At 34.5% G+C, this 23,993-nt stretch overlaps 1 protein-coding gene across 1 annotated transcript; it reads right to left on the reverse strand.

The window, feature by feature from the left end:
• Window positions 1-533: 533 nt before the first annotated feature.
• On the reverse strand, window positions 534-23,456 carry LOC140758130 (BTB/POZ domain-containing protein At5g48800). The gene is made up of 4 exons (XM_073094179.1): window positions 23,174-23,456; window positions 4,499-4,565; window positions 1,442-2,608; window positions 534-1,229 (listed from the first exon to the last, which is right to left on the reverse strand). The coding sequence occupies exons 1-4, from the start codon at window positions 23,362-23,364 to the stop codon at window positions 705-707; spliced, it is 1,950 nt and encodes a 649-aa protein (XP_072950280.1). The 5' UTR covers window positions 23,365-23,456; the 3' UTR covers window positions 534-704.
• Window positions 23,457-23,993: the final 537 nt, after the last annotated feature.

Consider the following 23,993-nt stretch of genomic DNA (forward strand, 5'->3'; position numbering starts at 1 on the left):
TAGCAACCCCAGCGGTGTAGGGATTGGGGAGATGAGGGTGGCGGTGATTGTTAGATTAGAGCTCAAAGTCGAGACTCAGGAGAGGAGGAGCCTGCAGGGGGTGTTAGAGCCTTAGAGGTAGGCCGTAGGAGAGATGCCAAGATGAGGCCGATGACAGCGTGGGGACTAGGGAGATAAGGGCGGCAGCGAGGATTGGATCGAGGCTCGGAGTCGGGAGGAGCCGAGAGAGGGTGTTAGAGCTTTAGAGTAGGGAGATGCTGAGATGACGTCGACGGGGGCGGGGGGAGAGAATGAATGGGAGGTGTGTGAGAGAGTAAGTTATTTAGTTTAGTATATATAGTACACGTTGGCGAGTTGACCCGTATACTTAAAACAGATTAAATGGATCAGCTATATAAACCCAAACACGATCCAATTATTAATAGTCAAGATTTGCCACCTCTATGTAGAGCCATATGGTTAAAAGTTGCAGCTGCTAACACTAAAATGGTAAGAAGTACGGACTTTTATATCTCAACTCCAACAGTGAGGGAAAAGAAAAGTAAAGTCATTGTTCACGTTAGCAAATTCACAATGTAACTATTGAATGGTATTATATGTTTGTGCTGATACTTAAAGGGCACCTGTCATTATAAACTCAAACACTATATTACATTGCTTAAAATATCTATTGCCATAATATACACGTGGATAACCAGTTTGCTTCATATTCTTCCAGTGAGCTTAGAATCTGTTCTCTGTGAATTCTTTGATGGTGATCTCGACTCTCTGAATGGACTGTGGCTGAAGAAGTTCATCTTCCCAATCTTCCTGGATAAGGAATTCATCAGCCTTTTCGAACTTGAAGTTGACTTCTGTAAGTTTTGCTTCATGCTGGCATGCCCTTTCTCAAGATCGTTGAGTCTCACTCGCATACGCGCTATCTCAAGTTTTAGCTCTCGATTCTCTCTCCTCAAAGATGCATAGTTATCTCGTGGGGACATTGGTGCACTAAGTGCTCCATTGCTGATGCGTCGTGACTGGTATGGAATTTTCTGATTGTCTTCTGAATAGGAGGAGCATAGGGAATTTCTGAGCTTTAGTTGTTCTATATAGAGAACTTGGACAATTGCCTGAAGAGGAAGCCGCTCGTTTTGTGCAGCATGAGCATTAGCTTCTTCTGAGAGCTTTTGGAAATCAATGAGCTTACAAAGTCTCTTCCTCTCCAAATCAGACAATCCCTGGTGTGCCTGGGAAAGAGAAGTTAGGAGATAAGTAAACTATATATACATAGATAAGACTCATGACAGCTCAAGTAATTTTTAAAAATCGAGTTCTTGCCAGCTAGCCTCAGTTAAAGAACAGTGAAAGATTTTTTCCGATATACAGTAACAGTGAAATTTCAATATATCCTAAACAGTGAAAGATCTTTCAACAAGTAAAATCAAATACATTATATTACCTTGAGGTAGATGTCAATTGCACGATACAATCCATCATCTGTAGTGCGTGCATATCCCGGTAAGGTGTCGGCAATGGCAATGAATTTGGCAAGTTTGAGGTTAGCATCTGGAGCAATCTCTGCAAGATAACTGTCAACTAGTTTTGCCACTTTTACCAATGCTGTCTGAGATGGAGGACAAGGACCATCAGAATCATAATCTGAACCTTCTTCCTCACTGTCATCCTGCTGCGAGAAGATAACAAGGATTCTGTGAACATTGTCAACATCGAACATTGTGTCCCCTGGGTGCTGAAAAGAAGGTATCAAGAGATCATCAAGGGTAGCCATCTCCAATTGTGAGCCTATTATTCTTTCAAGATTTAATTTGCAGGATGTTGAGCAGTCAAGACATAGCGCTGACCGTAAGAGCCCAAATAGAAAACTTATTGGCACAGTTAGTCTTTCCACTGGCAATAGACTAGAGATAGCCTCAACTACTTTCTTTTCCTCGCAATTAGTGGATCCAGGCACTAATCCAACTTTAGAAATGCTTGTTGCATTGAAGAAATTGGGCTTTCTCTTAAATAGTTTCTCGGTATAGTTTATAAGTGATGCTCCAATACTCTCAGGGCGAACTCCTCGACACCTGATAGCTTCGATGACTCTTCGATACAAGTCAATGCAAAGGATAGAGAGGTCTTCAATCCACCAGTCCCCACTACATTTTGCCTGCTTGTTCATGTGCAGCCTCCCTGAGCTGCTGTAGTCTAACCGTGAAAAACTGGAAGCAATCTGTTCTGCACAAGCCTTTGAAGCAATAGCTTCTACACATCTTCCAACTATTTTAAGCTCATCAGCAAGTGGAAGCAAATTTTCACAATTATGTAGTACCTCGATGCACATTTCAAGGCTCTTACACACAACATCATTCAGATAGGTCTCTGAACGGAAAGATAGGTTGTCATTTGCATATTCCTCCGTCATTTCGAGGTAATCAGATACACAGCAGAGTTGAGCAACATTTGCAGTCGTAATCTCAAAGTTCACTCCATAACAGAATTTGACTGCCAGTTCAAATGAGTCAGCACCTCCTGGTACATTAAGCAACAATATTTTTGAAGTATCAGCATCTTTGTTATCTGCAATTGATTTCCGTATTCGGCCACTTCTGGAGACGAGTGGGAACTGCATTACCCCATGGAAAACCAGAAAACATCTCGTAGGTCATGCTCCAATAGAAACAGCTATGAAGCATTTAAGGAAAGAGAAACCAGATTTATATAAAGCAAATATGATGCAATCATGATAAAGTTAAATGCACTGACATGCATATTAAATTGCCTAAACAGTTTTTCAATTACTTCACTCACAGAACAATGTAACAGTAGTCTCAATTTCATTTCGATCATTTTATTTTGCATGCAGATTTAAGAATGGCAGAGGACTAAACCTTTTCATTTCTATCTTGACTACTACCCTATTTTGCATATGCATCCTTCTTGTAGACCTCCAATTCTGCATATGGAGGCACAATTTAGTGTGATCCAATTCTTACGGTTTCTTTTTTGTTTAATTACACTAAAATTCTTAAGGTTTTGTTTTGTATTATAGCTATAGCAAAATGGAAAGATTGTGCTAGATATATGCAACATGCTGAGCAAATTTCCAAAAATCAATATCAGGATTGGGGTCTACCTCTGGGAAAACAACACGTATCAACTGTATCAACTATCTCGATAGCCCATATCGAATTAGATTATTCTTTTAATTACGTAACATTATAAATATTATTTATAAATACAGAAAAATTATAAAAATTTAGAAAAATAACAAGAAAATAAGAAAATAGTATATAGAGTTTAAAAACTAACAAAATATATTAACTTACTAATAATTATCATTATTTTCCTTTTTCTATTTCTTCTCTCCCTTCTCTCTCTTCTTCTCTCTATCTCTCTCTGTTACTGCAGCAGACTGCTGTAGTAACAGAGACGATGGAGAGAGAGAGGGAGGAAGCGAGCGGAAGAGAGAGAGAGAGAGAGGGGGATGGGGCATCAGAGAGAAGAAAGGAAAATAAAAAACAAACTATATTGTTTTAGTAAATAAACAAGATTGAGCAAGGTGTTTCCCCTCCAGCTCGTCTGCGTTCAATCCACACTCCCTGTATCAGACTTTAATGAGTTAATCAATAGCAATGGGGTGTCTACATGTAGGGGTTGTAAGTGTCTTATACATATATATTGTTTTATTTTAATAGATTGCTCTGGATGTGATCAGATTCATAATTTTCTCCAATTTAGAAAGAGGTTTTTCCATGTAAAATGTTGTGTATCTGTTTTCTTTGGCTGTTCCATATCTTAGAGGGCCTATAGAGGATTTTAAAGAACTTGAAGGCAAATCCTTTTAACCAAGAGTTCTCAGACTAGAATATCCAATCCTTTTTAGCTTGGCCAAGAACTATTGTCATATTCTGTTTCTTCTTGTATGTAAAACTAATCTAGATTTTTGAGGTCACCACTGCTTTGAAGCATCTCCTCCTCCCTATACATCTATTTGATCTCTCTCATTGCTTGTCTCATTTTCCCATGTTCTTTGTTCTCATCATTGTGTCAAATTGCTGCCATCATCAACCTCTTCCACTTCAGGATCCTGTATCAATCCTTACAGATCATTGAGACTCTTTGTTTTAAGGTTTGTCTTTCCTTCTCTTTGCCTACTAAATAAACCGCTTTCAAATATCCTTCCTCACTTGACTATAAGCTACCACATTTCCTTGTTTCAGATCCATGCTAAAATGTAGTCAGATTGTTTCTTCTAGGAAATGATAATTAGATTGGATAAAATAACTGCGGTAACATAGAACTAGAGGAAGACAGCCCAATAAAAGAGGCATGCAGAGATATCAAACTAAGTTATTCTATTTAATAAGTTTACAATTTGAAAGAACTAGCAAGTAGTAGGCAAAAGAATATTCTACTAGTGGCTGCAAATGAGTCTTGTACAGGACGTAGTTAGTTGACTTGTGCAAAACTCACTATTTTCTTTCACAAAAGGAAATAACTTCAAGAAAATTACCTTATGTAGAGCAAACCTCACACCACTAATATCAATAGTTATATCGCTTGGAACATCCAAAAATATCCTACAAAACATCTCATATTAGTGATAGAAATACAATCAAGATCAACAAGTTTACAGTCAAATTAGGAGAACACAAAAAATGTTAACTTAAACATGTCGCAAGATTTATATTTAAATCAAGCCACCTGGAAAGTGATTTACTAACTAATCAACAACTTATGTGTTAATAGTAATTTATAAAGAAACAGACACCTGAAAGCAGCAAACGTTATAATAAAAGAAAAAATTGTAGCATAGTATCATTTTCTAAATAGAGAATCACTATACAAAACCTAGCAGCTGTTATAGTTTAATATGAAATAAAACATTTACTTGAATGTTACTCTTGAATGGAACCTAGCAGCTGTTATAATTTAATATGAAATAAAACATCTACTTGGATGTTACTCTTGAATGGAACAGAAAGAGAATGCAGTCTTATTTTTGAAATTCCTTTTCTCTAGAGTTTTATGCTCATAATTACATCACACATATAATATATGTACAAACATATTCATGTGAAGCTGCTTAGGTTATACGCATAAATGCAGAAATATCCACAATTTAATCGTACTAGGGTCAATATAACTGAAGATTTTGGCAACTTCATTTCAGTCGTTTCATTATATGAGCACCACTCTTCGGTCATAGTAAACGTAAATGCAAATTTATCAGATCCGGCCTTACAGATTTGTCACTCATTTTCTAGCATTAGAGAGCATAATGCAATATAAAAATAAGATTATATGGGTATTTACATCAGCATAGTAGTCTATAAAAATTAAGAATACGAAACTTAGTGATTAAAGTTTAGATAAAGCTTTGGAGAACATGGCTGTTGAAAATGCATTTTAACATAATATTACAATTACCATCGCAATATTTGAGCTTTTTGTCAATGTATTACGACTTGTAAATAGTGACGACAAGTCTGAAATGGGTTTCTTATACGAGGTTATGAACTTAATATAAAAGCCAATAAAAAAATGTGGACAAAAGTTATAGAAAATGTTGAAAGTTGATTGACTCTAGATAGAACAAATAGCTAAATAGAGATATACACGTTGATCGTAAGCATTAGTTTATTAATTTATTTATTTTTAAATATTTTAAAATTTGAATACTTATAAATTATAAATTATAAATTTCTATAGAATGTTTTCTAAATCCCAGAGTTTAAGTCTTTACAAATGTCAATCATGATATGAAGTCTTACTTGGAGTTAGAAAAGTAATTAGCGGACTAGAGCCTAATATTCATAAGCAAATCCTTTGCGATAAAGAAGTGAGTTATTATTCAATTGAATAATTTTTATTAATATTTATTTTAAGTTTCAATATATTCAATTTTCTATAAAATATATTCAATAATATATTTCAGATAAAGAAATATAAATTGAAAGCTGGCCAATTTAGTACTACTAAAGTTGTTGCAGCTATATCTCATACTAGTCTAGCTGAATGGTGATCCATTTATAGATGGAAGACACTAAATTTGACACCAATAGCAAAGAAGATCTCAAGTCAAACTGTATCTTCATCACAGTGTGAAAGAAATTGAACTATATTTTTCTTGATCCTTACCAAAACACGTAATCAATTGACATTGGAGAAATTAGAGAAATTAGAGAAATTAGTATTTTGCCATTATAATATGAGATTGAGAGAGAAAATTAAAAAAAAAAGATAGAAAATGATTAGTTAATTGATTTAAGTCCTGTTTTTGATAAAGAAACCCCCTAACTCTAAAGATTAGAGAAGTGAAAGATAGATTATTAGATGATAAGAATAACCTATGATTAGATAAGACATTGAGAGAGACCACAATTATAACAGAGGCTGGTACAAAACGTTCAACAATGAGAGATAGTATAGCTACTAGTGCTAGCAATAATCTTGATGATTTTGATGATATACCTGGTGGTGAGACTGTCCTTTCCATATTTGCTGAGATAAGTCAAGAAGACATAGGGATTAAAGACAAAAAAACTAAGGATGTATATACATATTAGCGACGTTGTTATTAAAATGTTGCTTCCTACGACTATGGTTCATCAAGTATTGTTTAAACCATCACATGATCCATATACTAGTTCTTATCCTCCTCAGTACCCTTAGACATAAGATCGACATATTGATTATTATTCTCCTCAGAGACAACAAGATCCATTTGATATTAATGATATGATGCAATCACTTTTCAGAGTACTAGGCCCTAAACATCATTATTTACAAACTTACGGTGATTATGATAAAGCACAGAGATTTACGAGAGCTAATATGGTATTCATAAAAGTTTTGATTTTTCAGTAAGTTAGTACTTTTTTTTTATTTTTAGGGTTCATATGTAAATAATTATTATTTTCTTATTTTTTTCATGTTTTCTAAATTTTTAAAAAAAATTCTGCATTTTTAAATAATATTTAAAAAAATTTGTAATTAAAAATAATCCGATCCAATCCAAGCGACCGATACGACCGATCCGACTGATATGCATCGTTTTTCCGAAAGACTAATCCCGATCCCAATTTTTCGAACCTTGGATGTAAGATCAAGATACATGAATTTTGAAACGTACATGTGAAGAGAATCGAAGAATAAATAAAACTTAAGTCAAAAGAGTGATATTCAGCATTGCACGACTGTGTGCACACACAATGCAGTAGGGTGGACTCCTTGACACAAAATCGCATGTAAGCTTTCAAGGAAACAAGAGGATGCAAACCCCTAATAGAAAACTGAATATAGAAAATTCTAAATCACTTTCAGACTTGGATTCTACTACTCTAATTCTCCTACTACAAATCACAGACATTTCTAATGCCTATAAAACATGACCAGAGACTAAAGTAACACAACTTGAAAGAACTCAAAGGAGATCAAGCTATACACACAGAGTTTAAGGTTCCTTCACAAAGCATATTTCTATCAAAATGTGAGGAGAGCCATCTGCATGTTAAATTATTTGTTCTACATCAAATATTGACTAAAAGCATCGAAGGAGCTGAAACAAGTTGTCATCATCTACATCTACATCTACACCACCAACACAAATGTGAGAGATTGATCTGTGGCTCAGGTGCAAACCAAAAAGAGACCTTCCACTTCACAGGAATAGTTAATTGTGAAGAACGCATTCAAAAAATTATTTAAACACTTAGGTATTGGAGCATCGATTTGTTTTGGGCTGTCAGTGGTGTTTTCCTCCCTTAGGTGATAGATGCTTTTCACATTAAAAAAGAGTGTCATGGTGTTTGTGGTGTTTTTCGTTTCCTACTCCTTAATTTTCTCTTTCCTACTTAGGTTTCAGTTTCAGAATAAAATTCTTAATCAATTTTTCTAAGCCCAGCAAGATTTAACTTTCCTAAACCAAATTGGTTGACTTTTGACTTTTATATAATCAAATTGGAAATTTTATCTCCCTGAAGTTTCAGTTAAAAATGGTGTGCTACAGAAGGGTAGAAAGGGGTTTCAAAAGGAAACAATAAAAATCTCTCCTATGAAGAGGCCACAAAGAGAATCTATAATATAGTCCCTATTTCTAAATAGAGAATCACTATACAAAAAGCTTGCAGCTGTTGTAGTCTGATATGAAAATCTGATGGTTTCTGGAATGTTACTCTATAGTAGAACAGAAAGAAAACATATTCCTATTAGAAGTTCCTTAATGTTTATAAAGTTTAAAAGCTCATACTAGCATCACAGATAGTAATTGTACAAATTCATATAAATCTACTTACATTGTGTGCACAGATGCAGAAATATACACAACACACTCTTAGTAGGGTCAAATTATTTGCTACTTTATTCCATAGTTGATTCATCATATGAGCATCAGTCTTTGATCAAAATGAAACAGGAGGCACACGTCAAGATATGTACAAGGAGTTTGAAAACGAAGAATATGAATATCCTCAATGGAGGGCCCAATGCCTATAGGAAATAAGAACCTAATAAACCAATCCCAAATCTATAATACACATAGAAAAGAAAATCCAAAATAAAGTCAAATTCCCCTTGCTCTCAGACTCCTCTCCGAATATACAAGAGAATGCTCTGTTCACTTATGGAATAATGAGGGAATAAGGTCACTACTAGTATAACTATTCCAATTTCTCATACTAGCATAAGAGAGTTTATACCGAAATAAGCTATTATATTATTTGGTTGTATAATATTATAATGTGTAATAAATATACTTGATGTAATATAAAATTGATACTAAAATAAAAGAGAATAGTAAAATTGTATTGGAAATTAGTGAGATTTTTAAACTAAAATACCAAAATATTTTGAGTGACATAAAGAAGTACTGATATTAAAATAAATCTGAGCGGAATTTCTCAAGGACAATAATTTAGGACTATAAAGTGATAGGAGATAGAAAGGTATACTCAAGCCATCTTGGAAAATAAATAATTTTCTTTTCTCTCCTACTAAATTTTAAAATTCAATATATGTTAAATTTATATTACAAATCATTCATAATATCTCATATTGAATAAATCAATATAACAAGAATTAATTTATGTTAAAAGTGTACTATCATAAAAACCCATCAAAACTATTAAATATGCTATAATATATTTTTAATGGGTACTCTGACCCTTTTCCACATCGCACTATTAATTACCATCTATTTGGCGCCTAAAATTTTTCTACATAAACGATTTATCTAGGGTCACAGTATGTACTACTGCAGCTGCTGTAGTTACTTACTAACATTTTCACTAGTCATCGAGTAAGATTAAAGTCACCACAAACAAAATTTTGAGAATTTGTTTTCCTAATCCTACTAATCACTTAGTAGTACATAGTAACGTTACATTCCAAGAATCTTTTTACTCAACTTATCTTCTTGATAATTTGGGTTTCAATTCTCATTTTTATCAGTATTCATTTATACTCACTCATTTTGAATCTCAAGTGTCATAATTCTTATATAATCAAGATTTCAATTCTTCAAAATATAATTTACAAATTATCCATAAATTAGGGTACCAATATTTTCTCCTTTATCATAAATCAAAATATCAATATTTTCCCTAATATACATGAATTATCCATAAATCAAAATATCAATATTTTCCCTAATATATGTTAGTTACTCTTAATAAGTCATGTACAAAAACAATGAATAAATAATAATCTAATATTTGATCCCATAAAATTCCACATCTAATGATAATATTTATTTAAGATCTTCTCAAAAATATTTTCAGAAAGATCTCTTATAGTTTATTTACTATAAATTAACTATAGAGAATATAGATTTTCTCTTATATCTTATTTTTATGGAAAAATAATATATAATATTAAATATTTTCATAATTCAAAACTGAAATATTTCTAATATACTAGAAATATAAACATCATAATCTCTTTTTATTCTGAAAATATACTATATCAGAATTTTCTATAAAATTTATATAATTTTGACACTAAATTTTCAAATAAAATTCTTAAAATAATAAATTTCTTACTTTTGTAGCATTATTGACATCATCTATATCAAAAATTTATTATCTTATAAAATTAGACATCATAAAAAAAAATAATAAGAGATACTTTTCATAAAAAAATAATAAGAGATACTTTTCATTTTATCAAGTCTATATTATTTAGAAAATGAAAATTTAAGAAAATACAAGGAAAACTTGCCTTGATTACTTAATCCCAATTAATATGATTTTTGGATCCTAATCATAGTCCACACAGATTCCAATGCATTTCTCTGCTTTCTTTATCTTTTTTCCCTTTTCTTCTCCTTTTCTCTGGTACAATTTGACCTCCATTTTTTCCCTCTACTTGGCACCACAAAATCTATTGCAATACGTCCTTCAAAAAGCTTCCTTTTCTAGGGTTTTCTTCTCTTTTCTAAGCCTCCGTCTTTGTAGATGAAAAATACAAGAGTCTTAATAAGATAGGAATTCTAGTCTCCTTTCTTTTTTACTTAAAGATATAGCTAATATAAAGATTTAATTTAATTTAATCTGAATCATAAAATATAAGGATAAAACTAAATCTTTCATTATCTAAATTATTATCTCTAATTTTTTATCTACTTATTTATTTTGGAAATCTTAGGTTATTACATTCTACCCTCCTTAAAATAAGTTTAGTCCTCGAAACTTCAAAATCTCATAAATAATATTTAAAATTAATAAATAATTATGATCAATCAATTTCTATAGTAGTAATACTTGAGTCAACTAACATTCTAATAAATATGTCAAATTTTATCAAATACTTAATTTTTGTTTTAAAATGCCAAATAATCCTCATATAACTCTTTATTCTCATTTAGTTGAATATCCAAAAAAATTAGCATCTAAAGGACTTTTCACTCTTATTCAATGAAAAACTTACAATTTGAAAATTCCTTCATAAGTCAGAAACCTTTTTTTTTAGTGTTGCATGGCATGAGCTCATGCCATGCAAGTGGTGGCCACGCTGTGGGTGCCACGTGCGCCCACAACCACCGGCCTGGCCAACTGAGCCGGGCCAGCTAGCTGTGACGGGCCCCGAAGCCATCGCAGCCGCCACTGCCTTATCCCACCTTGACCGCCTCTCTCTCCCTCTAAATCTTCCTTCTCTCCCCTCTCTTTTGGTCTCTCTCTCTCCTCTCTCTCTCTCAAACTCTCTTTCTCTCTTTCTTATTGCTATCGCCGCCGCTGTCGCTGCCGTGCTCCCGATGCCGGGGAGCTTCCTCCTTCTCTCTTTTTATCTTTCTCCCTCTTTCTTTCTCTCTCTCCCTCTCTCTCTCTCTCAACACTTGGGCTTGGGCTTGCCGGAGCTAAGTCGCTGGCTAGCCAATAGTGGCCGGTACCCTCCTCGCCGGCCCGGGTCCGCAACCCCCTCCCTTCTCCTCCCTTCTTCTTCTTCCTCAGCTCTTCCCCCTTCTGCAATAATGCTGGGCTCGACCTAGCATTGTAGCAAATAGTGATGGGTCGAGCCCAGCACGATAGCAAGGGGTTGCTCCCTTTTACTTTTTTTTACATTAATTATATGTTTTATTTTCTAAAATTTAGGTAAATTAGATTATTTAGATGGTAGATTATTTTGGTAATTTACACTAACTAGTATAAGTATTAACTAAGTATTTTTAGTATAATAATTTATTAATTATAATTATAAATACTTGCATATGAATTTATTTATAGTTTAGCCATCGTTTATTAGATTAATACATGTAATCATATTGATAATAATCTTATATTTTATATATTTAGTTTTATTAAAAATAATTAAATTATATAAGTTTCTATTAATGTTTATGTATATTTATACATACATATATTTAATATATATATCTATATTTATATCTATATATATATATATAATGTATTTCTAACACCTTATTATTATTATATATTATTTTCTATACAATAAAATGCTGAGCTCGGATAATTATTTTTATATTAATGGATAATGATTATTATATGTATAATTAGTAACTAGTAAAGTAAAAGTAGTAATTGCCAAATAATTGAATTTACTTAGTTATTTTATGTACATGTATTTTAATTATATTATTATATATCTAATTCTTTTAATGTTTTAAATCAAAAGAGATTAATTATTATATGCCTAATATATAATTAGAATAAGATTGTCATAAGTATATATATATATATAATATAAACCCAGTTATTTAACAAAATCCAATAAATTATTATATTTACACTAATGAATTCTAAATTATTATAAGATTGCCAAATAACTTCATACTACTTACAGACTTCGAACCCCCTTATTTGAGATCCTATGGATTTTGTTAATGATGAGTTGACACTCGGTTGACGAATGTGACGGATACGTGGTTCATGTCTTCCAATCAGACTATAAGTAGTCTTATCCCCTAAACGTCTTTCTCAAATTATGTTATATTATATAATTATGTACACACATGTTTTAGCCTCCAACATGATTATATGACTTTATCTAGAAATGATTATAGTCGAACATATTTTATCATGCATGTAAATAGGCTGATCTTGGATATGAGTATGATGATGATATATAAAGATGATTAAAGATAACTATACTATTATAATTTTATGTCCAGTTGATCTGTAGTATGAGTATGCATATGATAGATTAGCATAGGTATGTATGTGTTGACTATATAGCTGGAGACTACATTGTATTATTTTTCTCTTGATTCCTGTTCCACCTAAATTTCTGTTATGCATTGACTTGTTATCATACTGGATATATGCATACGATGTCACTTAGAAGGAAAGCATGAAATATGATTAATAGGATAGTTGATAGAAAATGTGAGGATACCCAAATGGGTGCGAGGGTTAGGATACGCTTGGCGGATGATTAATCGCTCGACATAGTCGCAATTCTGTAGCCTTACGCCCGAGGTCGTTAATCTGTGTGCACAGCAGACATTCGGACACATACCGTTCACCAAGGCATATGTGACGAGTTATCCTCACGTGTTTCTATCGGCTAGAAGGTTGCCTAGTCTGGATGAATGTTGACACCTTAGTAGATGGCAGGGTATGGTTATGATTGAGATATTCCTTGCGGATGGCAGAGTATGCTGAGACCGTATACCGGGTATTAACTATGTATAGTGGTCTAATATGATGATGATATTCAGAGATGAGTTTGATGATTGAGATGTTGTGAAATACATATAATTTTATTATCATCTGATATACCTGATTATCAAGTGGTTACTATATATCATATGTGATTGTATTTGATATCATAGGATGGTCATAGTCGGCATGTATTATATATATTATATTTGAGAGAGAGTTATAATGATGGTATGACATAAAGATTTATTTATATATTATCAAAAATTATATAAGTGATTAGTTATGACATGATATATATATTTTATTTATATATTATTGAGGATACATTCATATACTCATTCTTGGTATAATGCTCCTATGTGATTTATATTATCCAGTACATGATTTATTTTTATTTGGCATCACTGATTCGGAGTAAGGTCTATTCACTGAACATTTTGCTTTATAATTCTCTTTATTTCTTTTCTAGCTCTCTCAGATACGTGGTGCGTAATAGTGACTTGAGATATCCTGACAAGATATTTCTAGAATGATAAGGTGAGCTATAGGTGCGAAACGGTATAGATAATAATTTGTATAAAAATTGAGTTGTATCGTTGTTTGTTATATTTGTATTTTATTATATCAGATAATTTGTATAATACAGATCGGATTATATTATACTCATGTGTTAGTGGTTATAAGTTGTATCTTGATGGTTTGTCGTGGCTTATGTGGACCCTGCCAGATTATGTAGTGGTCTAGTGTATATTATTGTAGACTTGGATATTCATATGTTAATAGGTTTATCTAATTGATAGTATGATTTATTTGATGATTGATTATGTGAGTATAGATATGTTAGCAGGTTTTATTTGGTGATGTCATAATAATATGAGCATAAGAGTGTATCTGTGCGAGAGTATCGTGTGGGCGCATGGGCGTGCATGTGCCTGTGCTGGGCGGGGGCGTTACAATTAATGTATCAATAAAATTCATATGTGATCTCCATGTTATCTCCTTAAGACTAGGTAATCGTAATATTCTTCTCCAATCGTAAGCCATGCATATAATAAGTTAATCATAATTCAGTTAGAATATATCTTTCTTATTCTGACAATACACACAAATCAAATATCTAATAACTCATCTACGATAGAAACTCAACTCAATTGTAACATCAGTACTAAAATTATTTTGTTCTCACCAAAATTCATATTAACATTCAAATAAGTAATAGTATACTTTATCAAATAATCAATATAGACTAAAAAATTCACATATGCTTCCTCAAGATCATTGATATTATGAGTAATACAATTCATCTTCTCAAAATGAAAATTAGATAATCTTAAAATTTCCACTTTATGAGTAGTATCTTTAAGGATATGGTTTTATGCTATCATTTCACATCTACGTAATCTTGTCAATCAAGTCCTCATAAAAAAATTGTCAATGTACATAGCAAATCAAAAAGATACTTCCTTGTGCATATTCATAGTACTATTTCTTTTTCCTTTTTTCAAGACAATCTTCAATCTCAAAGTCCGATAAAATATTAATATTAGCAATTTCATCTATACAATTTAATTCTCATTCAAGTACCTTTCCTCCCAAATTGTGTAATTTTATTGTTCCCAAATGTAAAATTTGAAATGTCAATCACATTTAAATTAGATGAAATTACAAAATATAATAATCCTCAAATAAAAAATTCAATTAGATAAATTTGTGAAATAATAATCCAAAGATTATTTCAATTATCTTCAAACAACAAAAATCGAATATCAGCCCTTTTCTAGAAATGGCTAGATCTTCAATTGAATATTATAGAACCTAATGCAAATAATCATTTATTTGTATTTATCTCCATGATAAATCTAAATTCAACCTGCTAAATTATAATAAATCTTTGTATCAATATCATCATCATAATAACATAAAAGTTATTTTGCTCAATCAGTAAAACTAAATATATATTCCATGCTTCCGGTGGCTACTATAATAATCACATATTATATTGATCTAACTATCTAATTTAAATGTTTATATAAGAAAATATTTGTCATAAAAATCTTGACTATTTGATCTAAAGGACTCCGAGAGCTGAATCTCCACAATAAGTATACTAAGTCATTCAAAAATCTAGGCTCTGATACCATTCTATCATGCCCCAATTTGAGAATATAATAGTTGCAAATCTTTATGATAAAACCCAAAGAAACACAAAACCCAAATATTGATTAGATCCAAAAGGTAGGTTGTTATAACAAAAAAGTAGTCAACCTTTAGAATTCCCCTTAATATTGAATATAATCAGTTTTTTTTATTTCTACAAAATGACGAGTCAACATGTGCTAAACGCCTAATAAGTAATCCATTCTATTAAAAATATGTCTAATGACAAATAATTATATATATATATATGCCAGAAAGTGAATCATAATGATATATATATATAAGCCATCTTAAAAATAAATAATTTTCTTGCCTCTTTTACTAAATTTCAAAATCCATTATATGTTAAATTAAATTACAAATCATTCATAATATTACGTATTAAATAAATTAATATAATAAAAATTAATCTTTACTAAAAGCATAGTATCATGGAAATCTGTTAAAACTAATAAATGTCATAATATCATTTTAAGCGGGTACTTTGATCTATGGCCACATTGCACTACTAGTCATCATCGATTTAGTGCTCGAAACTTTTTTAGATAAGCCATCTGGAGTCACAATAGGTATCTCTGTAGTGCCTTATTAATATTTTCACTAATCATGGAATAACATTAGAGACACTAAGGACAAAAATCCGAAAAAAATTCCATAATCCCGCCATAGTTACTTGGTAGCATGACGCAACGTTATATTCAAAGAATCTTTTCTCTAGACTTATATTCTTAAAAATTTAGATTCCAATTCTCACTTTTATCGGTAATCATTTGTACTGATTTATACTAAATCTCAAATGGTATAATACTTCTATAATCAAGATTTCATTTCTTCTAAATATAATTTATAAATTATCCATAATTAGGATACCAATATTTTCTATATAACTCAATTTCCAAATACAAATTTATATATGAATTATCCATAAATCAACATATCAATATTTTCTCTAATATATATCTCAATTATTCTTAATAAGTCATGTACAAAAAATAATATGAATAAATAATAATCTTATATTTGATCCTATTAAATTTTCATCTCATAAATAATATATTTTTAAGATCTTCTAAAAGACCCTTTTAAGATCTCTTATATTTTATTCACTATAAATAAATATGAGTACAAAGATTTCTTCTTATATCGTATTTTCTAGAAATAAAATATAATATAAAATATTTTCATAAATCCCAAACTTCTGTTAATTGAAATATTTTTAGAAAATATAAACATCAAAAAACTTTTGTTCTAAAAATATACTAAATCAGAATTTTCTATAAAATTTATGTAATTTTGACATCTCTAATTTTTCAACAAAAATTATTAAAATAATAAATTTCTTACTTTCTTATGCATGTAGCATAATTGACATCATCCATATCAAAGTTTCTTATCTTATAAATTTGGACATGATAAAAGTAAATAAAAAGAGATAATTTTCAATTCAATAACTCTATATTATTTCAAATAATAAAATTTTAAGATGCATTGCTCTACTTTCAGTTTTTTTTTCTCCCTCTTCTTCTCTCTCTATAGTATTGCCATCAGAAAGCTTCTTTTTCTAGGGTTTTCTTTTCTTTTATAGGCCTTCCTTTTTATAGATGAAAAATTTATAGGTCATAATAGGATATGAATCTATCCCGTTTTCAGATCTGGATAGGATCTTGTACGGAACTTTAGAAAAGGATTTTTGAAAATATAGCCGTCAGATCAACGTGAACTTTTGATAGGTTGTAGCCCTAGAAAAGAACTTTCTAACGAATCTAATTTCAAGTGAATCGGACAGCGAGATCTAAAGATACGACCTATCAAAAGTTTTCCAAAGTTGGATCAACGTGAACTTTCGATAGGTTGTAGCCCTGGAAAAGAGCTTTCCAACAATCTAATTTTAGGTAAATTGGACGGCAAGATCTGGAGATATTTTCAGATAAGTGGGCAGACGTCAAGGAGTCCGTTCTTGGGATCCATGGATGGGGGCCCTTAGGTGGATTATGGAGGTGGTAGACCGATGGTAATGAGGTGGCACCAGTAAGAAAGGTGGTGGTGGAAGAACTATGGATGATGGAAAGGGTTCGGGCGAAGGTAGAGAGTTCTGAAGAAGGGGAGGAATGGGCCGCCCCTATGGAACTAGGCTGAGTGGCCGATCGAGGAAGGCTAGAGGCGGCGAAGCCGTGGGATGAGGGAATGAGGGAGAAGGAGAAGAAGATTATAGCAAAAACTCAATTCTTTTATTATCCCCTTTTTGGTTGTCATTCACATCTTAAGAGGCTAACCAAGCAATTCAAAAATCCTAGAAATAGTGGATTTTCGCCGACCACGTTCGAACGAATCAAATGCGTTCTCTGTATTTGTGAACACCTACATGCGTTTGCAAGCGAGTTCGAACGCACCCACCCGCGTTCGAACGCAACATTCAAACGCACAATTCTCATTCTCTGTATTTGTGAACACCTATAAGCATTCGTAAGCGTGTTCGGACGCATCCACCCACGTTCGAACATAACCTATAGAAATCTTATTTTTATCTGAATAAAATACTAAAATAATAAGAAAAGATACCCATAAGGTATATCCATGCTTGAGACGACATCGGTGAAGTCCAAATCGTATCAATCCATCATGCTTTCACAAAGCTGTCCTCCAGGTGTGAAATTGGGGAAGCAATTCATAATATCTGACTCGAGCTCCCAAGTAGACTCGTCAGTGGGCTTGCCTAGCCACTCGATCAACACTTCTGTCTCCAATTTGGATACCAAATCTATGGCTTCGTCTCCTACGGCCTAAGACTCGGATCGGTTCAGCTAGTCTATCTTTCTCCATTAGTTGGGTAAGGCCGAACCCACCACATAATTAAGCCCGATCTGGGCCTTCAATGCCGACACATGAAAGATCGAATGGACCCGGGTTTCTTCAGGTAGGTCCAATCGGTAAGCTACTGGATCGCTTCATTGTAGCACTCAATATGGCCTATAGTACTTGTGACCTAGCTTCTAGTTCAAAATCAGCCTAAATGTGGATTGCCAATACGGTTGGGCTCGAACGAACACCAATTAACCCACCTCGAACTCGTGCTCGCGCCGGCCTTTGTCATGAATCTACTTCATGCAATTTTGAGCTGATACCAGGTGAATCTTGAGCAGTCTGAAGTTTCATCTCGGTTTGCAAGTTCCAAGTCGAGCTCGATCTGATCTGACGTCGTGAGTCTATCGTAGGCACACAGGATAAGGGGAGTGCGCCCATAAACCACCTCAAAGGAGGTCATACCGATACTGGAGTGATGAACCGTATTATAAGACCACTCGGCTCATGGGAGGAATTTGAACCAATCCCTTGGTCGGTCTGCCACAAAGCAATGCAAGTATTACTCAAGTCCGCCGTTCGCTACTTCGGTTTGGCCATACCTCGGAGTGATAAGCTGAACTAAGGTTGACTCAAGTCCTCTGCAATCTAAAAAACTTAGACCAAAACTCACTGATGAAGATGCTATCCCGGCCTGACACGATCGTTCTAGGCATCCCATGCAATTGTGCCACTTTCCAAACAAAAATTTCAATAACCTTCGCTAAAAATGGGTGCGTCAATGCTATGAAATGAGCGTATTTGCTCAGCCTATCCATCACAACGAACACCACCAACTAGCCTCGAACCTCTAGCAGCCCCTCAATGAAGTCCATGAAAATGTCCTCCCAAATATGCTCCGATATAGGCAACAGCTACAACAACCCGCTTGGTTTAAGTGTCTCCAATTTGACTCGTTGACAGATTTGGCATTCGCGCACATATTTCTTCACATCCGACTTCATCGCTATCTATGTATAGCTTTGGGCCAACAATTTGTAGGTGCGTAAGATCCTTTCATAGCCTACTAAAAGAGTATCATGAAAGTGTGCCACCAATAATCTCCGCAGCCCCTCGTCCGCAGGTACCTTGATCCACCCGCGCTCGAGTACCAACCCCTCGCGCTCCTCGTGCTCGAGGTGGCTCGACAAGTTTTCTCTCAGCTCCTCCATGAGTCAGATCAAATCACGATCTTTTGCACTGGCTCTCCACAGATCTGAAAAGAAGGGAAAAATTGGTGCTAAAAAATAAGCGAGCTCACTTACGTCCCCTGCACATGGAAGTCCAAACAGTAGTTAAAACGCTGGCTCTTGCCACGACTGGTTTCCATCCAGCAGCACTCTTCGGCCATTCATCCAAAATCTAAGTGTGAGGTTTGTAAAATCAAATATTACGGGCCCCAAGCTTTGAAGCTATTGAGTCTCCAAGACGATATCGGCACCCCGCAAGGCTAACGGATAAAGATCTAATGTGAAAGTTTGGCCTTGCACCTTCAACTCTACATCTCCACAAATAAAATCAGCCTATAATGTGGTAACATCTTCAATCGTCACATCAAACCTATCCGTGAGTTCCGACTCGAGCCAAATCTTTTGAAGAAGCCTCTTTTTGATAAAGTTGTGCGTGGACCCAATGTCAATCAGAATTTTCACCGTGGTCTTCTTCATTACACAGTTCACTCACAAGGTCTTTGGTGCGGCTGTTGCAGAACAGGCATTGAGAGATATTTTGGCCATAATATCTTCCACGGGCTGCTCCTCCACTACTCCTTGTTGTTCAGCCACACCTTAATCTTCAGCTACAACTGCATTGGCTGCCCGAAACCAATGAACTGCCGCATCTTCAAGATGGAAGCTCGCAAGCATCACCTTATACTCTTCCGTTGTACCTTAGTACGTGAAAAATTATTCCACCCTATACAACTAATCAATCGAATCACCACCTTTGAACTCTAGAAAGTTGAGACGCACGATTCGCCCACGGATACCGTTGTCTCAATCTGGATCATATCCAAGCCCTTGTCTAACCTGAGGATGCATCATGAATGGTTGATGATCCCTCCTTCAATTTATGTTAACTCGACGTAGTTCCAGTTCGTCTTGCTCCGCCCAAAAGTTCAGACCTCCAAGATGATCTCCATTTAGGTTTGCCTAAGGGACAAGCTCACCCACAACTTGGCATGGCGAAATTTTCCTTGCTAGTTTCTGCCCATAGGGTTGTGGCAATAGAGGTTCTTGCTAGTGAAGGTTCTAAACCGATGGCGACGGGTTCATGGTGGTAGACTCTTCTGTATTCAGATTTGGTTAGGCGGTTCTGCGGGTGGAAGTTCCCGCAACCGTTTCCCCCTCCTCTATTTGGGAATTCTTGTCCTCATTTCGCCGTATAGCCATGGCTCTGGTTGTCGTCATAGGAAGCACGTGTCCAAGAAACGGTGGCTCTGATACCACTTTTAGTACAATCTCCTCTAGATTAAGGTTTGATCTATCCCGTTTTCAGATCTGAACAAGATCTTGCACGAAACTTTAGAAGAGGATTCCTAAAAATATAGCCATCAGATCAGTGTGAAATTTTGATAGGTCATAGCTCTGGAAAAAAGCTTTCCAACGAATCTAATTTTAAGTGAATCGGACAGCGGGATTTGAAGATATCTTCAGATAAGTGGTCGGACGTCAGAGAGTCCATTCTTTGGATCTGTGGATGGGGGTACGGGACCTTAGTTGGATTATGGAGGTGGTAGGCCAACGGTAATGGGGTGGCTCCAGTATGGAAGGTGGTGGTGGAAGGACTATGGATGGTGGAAAATGTTCGAGCGAAGATAGAGAGTTCTGAAGAAGAGGAAGGAGTGGGCTGCCCCCTACGGGATTAGGGTGAGTGGCCGGTTGACGGAGGCTAGAGGCGGCGGAGCCATGAGATGAGGGAACGAGAGAGAAGGAGAAGATTAGAACAAAAACTCAATTCTTTTATTATCCCCTTTTTGGCTGCCATCCACACCATAAGAGACTAACCAAACAATTCAAAAATGACAATTATTAACCATAATGATAGTGGATTTTCGCCAACTGCATTTGAACGCGTTCGAATGCACCAAATGCGTTCTCTGTATTTGAGAACGCCTGCAGGTGTTTGCAAGCGCGTTCGAACACATCCACCTACGTTCAAATACAACCTACAAAATTCTTATTTTTCTCTAAATAAAATACTAAAACAATAAGAAAAGACACTCATAAGGTATATCAATGCTCGAGACAACATCGGTGAAGTCCAAATCGTATCATAAATTCTATTTTTTTTACTTAAAAATATACCTAATATAAAATTTTAATTAGATATAATCTGAATCGTAAAATATAAAGGATAAAACTAAATGATTAGCTCTAATTTCTTATTTATTTTTGAAATTTTGGGTTGTTACAAATTGAATCCATCATCTCAATTATGAGGTGATAAGATTCAAGACTATTGGGCTCTAGTGGTGACCTATATAGAAGATTTTACAAAAACTACTATAATGGCATGTCGTTGTTCAATCCTTATGAAATGTAAATTCCAAAAAAAAAAAAAAAAAAAATAGAAAGCGTCCAGCATATTTTAATTTATAAATAATAGAGAGACCAAAATTAATATAGGAGAAGAAAATAATATAAAACAATTTTGTTAGGTTTTTATTTGTTGGCAATTGTGTACAAAATATTCTAAGTGTATTTTTTACATGTATATGAACTTTACACAAGTCTAGAATATCTCTAGTTTGAAGAATTGCAAGGTTATTGGAAAAAAGTTGTCGAGTTCACACCGTGTTCACAAACGAGTTCGAACGCGGTGCATTCACAAACTAGTTCGAACGCGAAATCTGCGTTCACACAGACAGAGAGCCGCGTTCACAAACGTGTTCGAACGTAGGCACTACGTTCACACAGATCGAGAGCTGCGTTCACAAACGCGTTCGAACGCAACCTGAAGAATTCAAGCTGTCGCGTTCGAACGCACTCGAGCCCGTTCGAACGCACCAACAAAGTTTAAGAATATTGGACTGTCGTGAGTACGGATAAGATTCGGATTTTGCTCTATCATGAAGATCATGAGTACGGATAAAACTCAGATTTGGCTCTATCTTAAAGATCATGAGTATGGATAAGACTCGGATTTGGCTCTATCTTAAAGATCATATATAAGGATTATGAAACCCTATCTCTAGGGTGGTTGAAGAAGGATTATTGAAGGAGACTTCTTGAGGCTATATCGGTTCTTCAACGAAGAAGGTTCTACTCATCTACAAGAATTTAATCTTTCGTCTTAAGGGCGATCTAGACGAAAGATCAATCTCGAGGGCTACTGAGATTGGACTTCAATCACAAGAAGCAGTGAATCGTGGGTTCTAGCGATCAAGACTGAGAGGAACAAAGTCGTTTGGATCAACGGGTTGTTTTGTGAGTCAGTCTTGTAACTGCTACTATCATAGTGATTGGTTTTGATCCAAGTTTGGATCCGTGGTTCTTTTCCCGTTTTGGGTTTTTCCACGTTAAAATCTTAGCGTTCATCTCTGCTTTCATTCTTAATATTTCTTCGGACTTTTACTTAAGCGAACGAGCGATATCATTGTCTAGTGTTTAGATACATACGTGTGTCTAGGAGTTTTTTTTTTCAAATTTTATGAGAAACAAAGAGCAAAAAAGTTAGGAGAAGGAATTTAAATTCTAGTGTATAATTCTCTAACATGTTTATATAAATGTATAAAAAGAGGATTAAAAATAGACTCCTTGAGTTATGCTAAAAGTAAAAAAAATTATGAACAATTCACTACAACATTATCTAAGTGGAACAAGCGAACTTCACCAATTTATTACATTAATAAAAATACCTGTTTAACTTATCCTTAGCAAACTGTTCTTAGTTAGAAGCCAGCAGACAGATGAATCAAAGAATGCTATCGCTTTCTTTCTGAGCTAATTGGCTTCAGCACATTTATCTAATTTAGAAAGAGTGCACTAAGGATGTGATTTAGAGAGCAACATTGCAAAGGGACCAAGTAGTAGAAACTTAACAAGAAGTAGCTTTAGAACCAGGAGAGTGTTCACCAGTCGTTAGATAGCTGCAGTTGCTGCTGCTGCTGCTGCTGCTGCTGCTGAGATGCTGAGGCGATGGGAAGGGGAAATTGGTGTTGGTGTGGACGAATGTGGCCTCTCTCCATGGAGTAAGAGAGTATGGCCACGGGGAGCAGAACAAGCAAATGGGGAACATTGAGAGAGAAGTAATAATAGAAGAGCATCGGTTTTTGGGGAGGCACTTCCGGTCATCGATCGACAGCTGACGTGGGTTGCAGCGGTGGTGGTGGTGGGTCACAGCAAATGCATTGCGTTCGTGGAACCACTGTGCACTTTTTGTCTTCCTCCTCTACCAACTGCGAGAAGAATGAGTACTATCCGTTATACGGTATTAAAGGGAGAAGTTGTTATTAATCTAATATTTGTGAAAAGTGCGTAAAATCCTTTGCAGTATGAATGCATGTCATGCGTAGCAATTAATATCATTCAAATTTATGCAATATAATCCTTTGTGAGACTCTTGTTAGTAATGGGGTAACCGTAATTAATGGTTTTAGTGGGGTTAAATATGATGAGACGTGTGCTTTTGGTGGGTCCGTACCTTCGAATAGAAGTGATTATGAGTTTCGTAGGCTTTTTGACAGTGCATTTCCTACTCTTTCATCATGCTCTACCACTAACCTTTTCCTCTCCTCCTCCTTTTATAGAGCGTTGCCTTTAGCTTCAACTTTTGGATTATTCCCACTTTTGGAGAGTTTTTGATCACCAAACTAGGCCTCTCATCAAATGTTTTACTCAAATAACTTGTCTCTTAAATTTATTATTTGAAAAAGGTTTATTTTTAATAGAAAAA

The sequence above is a fragment of the Typha angustifolia genome, chromosome 3, assembly GCF_048772165.1.
Source record: "Typha angustifolia cultivar Huaian chromosome 3, ASM4877216v1, whole genome shotgun sequence".
Taxonomy (NCBI): Eukaryota; Viridiplantae; Streptophyta; class Magnoliopsida; order Poales; family Typhaceae; genus Typha; species Typha angustifolia.

Excerpts from the sequence above, each read along its gene's own strand:
- LOC140758130 (XM_073094179.1), bottom strand. The coding sequence starts at position 23,364 with ATGCTCTTCTATTATTACTTCTCTCTCAATGTTCCCCATTTGCTTGTT. Across the intron at positions 4,566-23,173 it reads CTGCAGCTATCTAACGACTG|GATATTTTTGGATGTTCCAA; the intron begins GTGAACACTCTC and ends GATGTTTTGTAG. Across the intron at positions 2,609-4,498 it reads TGAGGTTTGCTCTACATAAG|TTCCCACTCGTCTCCAGAAG; the intron begins GTAATTTTCTTG and ends GGGGTAATGCAG.